Below are 6,617 nucleotides of genomic sequence, written 5' to 3' on the forward strand. Positions count from 1 at the left end.
CTTCCAAGTTCTGAAGATTGACACTCTGAAGTTCTCAAGCTCCAAAGCTCGACTTTTGCTCGCCTGAAGATCTAAAGAATAAAACCCAGAAGAGTTCCAAAAGATCGAGACTTCGTTAAGCTTTTGTCGTAAGAAACTTCAAAGGCGATGCAAAGCAGAAGTCAAGGACTCCAAAGAAATCTAGACAGAATTCAAAATGCAGAACATTTCCCAAACATTTGAGAACAAGCTGAAAATTCCTCAAGACAAATCATACATTTGATAACAAGCTGCAAAACCATCGAGACAAATCAACCTTAAGAACAAGCTGCAAAGTCATTGGATAAGTTTACATTTTGAGAGAAAACATTAAAGGATCAAATATTAGTATTGTGCTCACTATACTTAAATCAATATAAATACAAAGTTTATTTCAACTAATCAAACTTCTTCGAAAATGTTGTCAAACAACACTAAACATGTAATGTAACCTTATTGATTTTTTGATTTGTTTGAATGGTTATGTTCATTTGTGAACTATACTCATAATAAAGTTCATTTGTTTGTTTACTAGGTCAACATTTGAATTGTCTTACGTGATTCATGAATATTCTATGATGACATCTAAATAAAGATGAATAAGTGGCAATGTTTCACTCTCAATTCTAATTGTTTTATGGAATTTCTTGTATACACATATACCAAATTTCCAATTAAGGAAATATGATATTAATTCACAAAATATATATGATATCATGAAAAAAATATGTATGTATATACATTTTTTATTCATCTAATATGTATTTTTGAACTTTTTATTATAAAATCTAAATATTTTTTTAGATTTTTTTATTTATAAGAATTTTCCATATACATACATACACACATATATTCATACACGTTTTTAAATAGGAAAATATTTATATATATATTGATAGAAGTCTATTAATATCTATTATTGATAGATTTTCAAAATTTGCTATATATATATATATATATATATACACGTTTTTTAATAGGAAAATATTTTTGATGGAATAGTAATTTAGGATTATTTTCAAATATAGAAAGATGAAAATATCTACAAAATATAGAAAAATTTAAGAAACTATCAATTATAGTCACTAATAGACATTGATAGACTTATATTAATATCTATTAGTGACATTGATAGACACTGATTAAAGTCTATAAGTGTCTATCAATATCTATTGTTGATAGATTCTAAAATTTTATAAATATTTTCAAACAGTTTTGTCCTTTGAAATAATTTCTTAATAATTTGTAGGGCTATTTTCTTATTTCTACTCCATTCAAATTTAACTTTTGTGCTCAAATTATTAATATATTATAACATTTATTATTATTATTTTTTTAAAAAGACATTATACATTTATCTTAGAGTTCACGACCTTAGGTACTCAAAACTTCCATCTCACATTGTTAAATTCAATTTTCTTTTTTCCTTTTTTTAAGTTAAATCTTAAATTCGAGTAAATTAGTTGAAAAAAAAAAGTAAGAGGTCAATGTTAATGAACAAATATGTCCATGAAATTTATGAGTTTTCATTTTCCATTTTTTTTCATTTTTTTCTTATACTTTTAAAATTTTTTAATGTGCTCGTCAAAAACTATAACCTTCTTTAAAAACATTAAAAAATTCTTCGACAATACAAAATGTTATCTAAAATTAAAATTCACTTTCAAGATCACGAGCATCCAATCAAAACAGAACACAGATCATAAAACTAATTTTTTTTTTTTTTGATATTTTCGTTTTTTTTAAATCATTTGACTTAAAAAATATTTAATTGTTTTTAGTAAAAAAATACATTTTAAATATAAAACATAAGTATTTAATTTAGAAAATACTTAAATCCTGCTTAGCGATGTACACATATCTTTGTATAGTTTACTCATTATCTATTGTCACATGACAATTTTTTAAAGTATTGTCATTGTATGATTACGGTATATACGTATTTGAAAATATGAATATAATTCAACTGACATAAATTTGTACTATTCAAAGTCTAAGATTCAGTCTCTCACTCCACTCATTGTAAAAAGAAACCTGCTTTAAATGCATTTAAAGAAAAAAATAAAGATACGTGCCTTAAATGCATTCAAATACAACTTTTTTTTAAGGAAAATTCTTATAAATAAAAAAATTGTAAAAATATTTACATTTTATAGCAAAAAGTTCTAAAAGTACTTGTACATATTGAACTTTTTATATAAAGTGTAAATAATTTTAAATGACATAAAACTTGTGTTAAAACAATTCCACAGTTATTTTGGAGTCGATGTTTTGAAATACCAATAAAAGGCAACATTTAATAAGATAAATAATTTTTTTTAAAAAAGAAAGGGGACCGACATTAAAAATTAGAAGCCATATATTATTATAGATATTTTAATTCCAAAAAGGAAAAAGAAAACAAGAAAAATAACCAATTCACACGCACGACACTCTGTCTCTGTTTCTCTCTGTTTTTATATCCCAAATTCACAATTAAACAGAGACGAAAAGAAACAAAAAGAAAAAGAACGCGAGACAGAGAGGAAACCACAAAAAACTTGAAGAACCAACCATGGGGAAATCGGAATCGGCTAAAGAATGCAAGAGGCACCCAAATCATAATCTCTTACCCGGAATTTGCCCTTCCTGTCTTCGTGAAAAGCTTCAACAATTTCATCAATCTCCAGTTTGCTCCGATTCTCATTCAACCTTTTTTTCTTCTTCTTCTTCTCCTTCCTCTGATTTTTTCTTCTCCGCCGATTCCTCTCACCGTCGCCGCCGCCAGCACCACCGTAGGAACGCCTCCGAGTTCGTCACTGGGTCGATGACGGCAGATTTGTTTGGGGACAAGATGAAGAAGAGCGGCTCCATTAGGATCTCGGCCGATGGCGGCGCCGGCGCCAAAGGAGGAGGAGGAAAGAAGAAACTTGGGTTTTGGTCCAGATTGTTGGTTCGTCCAAAGGCTTTGTATTTTTCTTGATTAATTCTGTATACCTTTTTTTTTAGATTTTATTACTAAATGAATTAGAAGTTTTCTTTTGTTGTAGTTTTAATTCGGTTCATAACTTCATTGCATTTACAGTTTTTTTTTTATTTTTTTATTTTTTGAGTTTTGGGTTGAGGAGATAGATAAAGAAGAAGACTTTGTTTGTGTTGAGGGAAAAAAGAAAAAAGGAACAAGGGTTTGTTAGTTCAACAAAGGCTACGAAGGAGTCAACATTTATTAATGCTAATTCACCTAATTTTATTTCGCCACTTGCTTTTTTGTTTTGGAAGAATCAAGAGTCAATACCCATATTAATATATTATCGAGACTTGTAAAACTAATTAAAAGAAACTTGAAAATGGAAAATGAGGGTCATCTTCATAATTTTTATTTTTTTTTATTTTTATTGTTTTTTCTATTTTCAAAATTTAGGTCACGGATAGATGTGAAAGGATTTTGTAGGATGAATGGGTACATCTATCCACAAAATATTACTTGAATGGGAGTACTATGTTTGAATTAGTAGATTGTGATACCTATGAAAATTATATAAATATGTGGAGGGTAAAAAATAGTGTTGTGATGAGACAAAGGGATGATTATTAGTTAATATTCTTACTTAGAAAGTTATTACTTGATTAAGGGTTAGTTACCAAGTTAGTTTTAGTTTTAACTTCGTATACTAATGTATATAAATATTCTTCTCATTAATTTAATAAAGAAGTGCTTTTATACTATTATTCATAAGATGGTATCAGAGCAATAATTTTTCTTCCATGTGTTCTCTTTTATCTTCGTGCGTTCTTCTTTTCTTCATCGTTTTCAACCTAATTCATTACTCCTTTGATTTATGTAGATGATATTTTGATTATTGATCCTTCAGTGATGAAATAGCAATTGTAAAAGCTTTGCTTAGGTCTCATTTCTTATTGAAAAACCTTGGACAAGTTAAGTATTTCCTTATTCTTGAGTTGTCTCGATCTTCAAAAGATGTTTATCTATCTCAGTGCAAATATTATCTACAATTCCTCGAAGACTTGGATTTTTTAGTAGCAAAGTCTTTAGCTTGTCCAATGGTGTCTTCTCTCGTTTATCAACTGCACCTAGTACTCACTTAAAAGATGAAGATGATTCTGCTTATAGGCAATGATTGGTCGATTATTGTATCTACAAATTTTCATTCTTGACATTTCGTTTTGTGTTCATAAACTTGACAATTTTTGGCAAAACTATGTACAAAACATTTGATTGTTGTTCATTATTTTCTATGTTACCTAAAGGGCACATGCGGGCAAGGTATGATGCTCTAGGCTTCTAAGGTTTTTTTTTTATTTTTTTTTTATTTTTTATCAAAGCCTTTGTTGATTCTGATTGAGGATCTTGCTTAGAAACTCAACGTTCGATTACTAATTTTTGTGTTTTCCTAGGATCTTCTCTTGTATCATGAAAAACCAAAAGGCAAGCTACAGTTTCATGATCCTCGACAAACGCAGAGTCCAGGGCACTTGCTAGTGTTTCTAGTGAGATTACTTGGCTTGTCCATCTCCTTGATGATTTACAAATTCCTTTTTAAGCTCTAGTTGTACTTTACTATGATAACCAAGCTGTTATTTCTATTGCTTCTAATCCTATATTTCATGAGCATTCTAAACACATTAAGATTGATTGTTATTTCGTTCGGGACAAGATTCAATAAGGACAGCTGCAACTTTTTCCTGTTTGTTCTTTTAATCAGTTAACTGATATGTTCACTTAAGCACTTCCTTCTTATGTTATTCAAGAGTTTATGTTCAAGATGGGAATTTGTAATCTCTATAGTCCATTTTGAGGGGAATGTGTTAGTTAATAAACTTAATTAGAAAGTTATTACTTAGTTAAGGGTTAGTTACTGAGTTAGTATTAGTTCTAACTCTCTCTGTACTCAAGTTTATAAATACTCTTCTCATTTATTTAATAAATAGGGGCTTTTATGCCATTATTCATAAAAACCAAGGATATCTACATGGGGAAGCCTAGGTAAATCACAAGATTGGAAGCCACAATGTTGTTGATTATTGTTGATGATATCAGTGACAAGCTTAGGGGAACAAAATAGGGTATCAAATCATAAATCCTTGAAATTGAGATTTTATCTAGAGTTTTGATGAATAACTTCAGAGTTAGATGTATGCTAGTGAGATCAATAAGCACAATTATTATGTGCATGGATAAAAAAATGCTTAAAATGCTTTATAATGTATTATAGAGGACATAATATTGCCTCTTTACCATTCTTGAGCTTCATGACTTACTAAGTTACTCCATGACACATATGTGTGTTATGGTGAGGGTGAGCGTTATAAGACTAGTAGTTTCGGTGTTTTTTCTATAAGAATAGGAATCACACGAGAGTCTAGGGTCGTAGGGTGCCAACACTGTGTAATTTCTATTGAGTTGAAGGGTTTGATAAGGTCAGACTTCAATGCAGTATGTGCAAATCAGTTTGCATAGATTAGAGAGTTAACAAAGCTCGATAGTGTTCAAGTGGATGGATGTCCAAAAGGTCTTGAGCAAAATAAATATGAGAAAGTCCAATGACATGTTTACAATATTTGATTTTTGTTGCTAATTATAATATTTGTTATAGTGAGACCTTGATGCTTAATGGCATCCTAAAGTATCAATGGTACTTGATAATAAACATTGATACATTACGTGTTTGATAAAGTCTTGTAAGCATTATAAGGCTTGATAAGACCTAGCAACTGTTGTAATCACTTCTCAATGGAGATTGATAAACATTATAATGGCCCAATCGAATACAATAACTATTGTAATCATTTAATGAATCATGGTAGAGTGTCTGTGTTTAACCTAGTGAATCACTAGAATTTGTCGAAATCGATGCAAGAAGTGCAACTACGACCATATTTTTTAGAATCAACGTGATAAAAGGTGGACACAACATTGAGTTAGAAGCCTTGGCCTAGTGTAGGCAAAGGTGAGCTAGTTTAGGATCAAGGCAAACCGATTGGAGTATTGAGGAAATGCATGTAGCATTGTCAAGCAAAGTCTAATTGTGCACCTCTACATGTGGTGAAATTCATTCAAGGACAAAAAAAATACCTCTCATAGGGTCCAACAAAGCTACAAAAAGTAGCAAAAAGAATATTGGGACTATAATAATGTTCAAGTTAATTATGATGAGATAAATTTATGACATTGCTTATTTGAAGTGAGCAATAATTGTGACACATGATTAACTTGAAATGTAGGAGTTTTTTTTTTTTTTTTTTCCTTTTGAGAATGAGTAAAGAACTTTCAAATCTTAGTAATTTTATAAAATTTTAAACATGGAATAGAACCAATTGAAAAAGGGGAAATTGTCTGTCTTCCTTCCTTATGTGGATAGACAACTTTGAGGCAAATGAAAGAAATCTTATGTGGCCAATTTATGAGCCCCCATCAAAGCACAAATGGCCTAATGGTTAGCCCATGGTTCAGCCTAGCCAACTATCTATTCATTTTGTCACATGTATGAGTCATTCTTACTACAGGCTATATTTGGCTCATGCTCACGTGGATGTGGGCCATATTTTAACTGATCCAATGACGTTTTTTATTACTCTACTCTAAAAATATATAAAATTTA

General features: G+C 29.9%; 1 protein-coding gene across 2 annotated transcripts; it reads left to right on the forward strand.

The window, feature by feature from the left end:
* Positions 1-1,736: 1,736 nt before the first annotated feature.
* On the forward strand, positions 1,737-4,742 carry LOC120087549 (uncharacterized). 2 transcript variants are annotated; one of them, XM_039044361.2, is made up of 2 exons: positions 2,430-2,950; positions 4,414-4,742. In XM_039044361.2, exons 1-2 carry the CDS (start codon positions 2,573-2,575, stop codon positions 4,564-4,566), a joined length of 531 nt encoding a protein of 176 aa, XP_038900289.1. In that variant the 5' UTR covers positions 2,430-2,572; the 3' UTR covers positions 4,567-4,742. The 2 variants fall into 2 exon arrangements, with proteins under 2 accessions (XP_090165645.1, XP_038900289.1); XM_090309519.1 differs by lacking the exon at positions 4,414-4,742 and having other exon boundaries at positions 1,737-3,053.
* The last annotated feature ends 1,875 nt before the right edge of the window (positions 4,743-6,617 follow it).

The sequence above is a fragment of the Benincasa hispida genome, chromosome 1, assembly GCF_027475165.1.
Source record: "Benincasa hispida cultivar pf3 chromosome 1, pf3_genome.v1.1, whole genome shotgun sequence".
In the NCBI taxonomy this organism is placed as follows: domain Eukaryota; kingdom Viridiplantae; phylum Streptophyta; class Magnoliopsida; order Cucurbitales; family Cucurbitaceae; genus Benincasa; species Benincasa hispida.

Bases quoted from the DNA above. Each gene is read 5' to 3' on its own strand.
- LOC120087549 (XM_039044361.2), top strand. From the start codon at position 2,573: ATGGGGAAATCGGAATCGGCTAAAGAATGCAAGAGGCACCCAAATCAT. The intron at 2,951-4,413 runs GTTCGTCCAAAG...GTGTTTTCCTAG, and splicing joins GGTTTTGGTCCAGATTGTTG to GATCTTCTCTTGTATCATGA.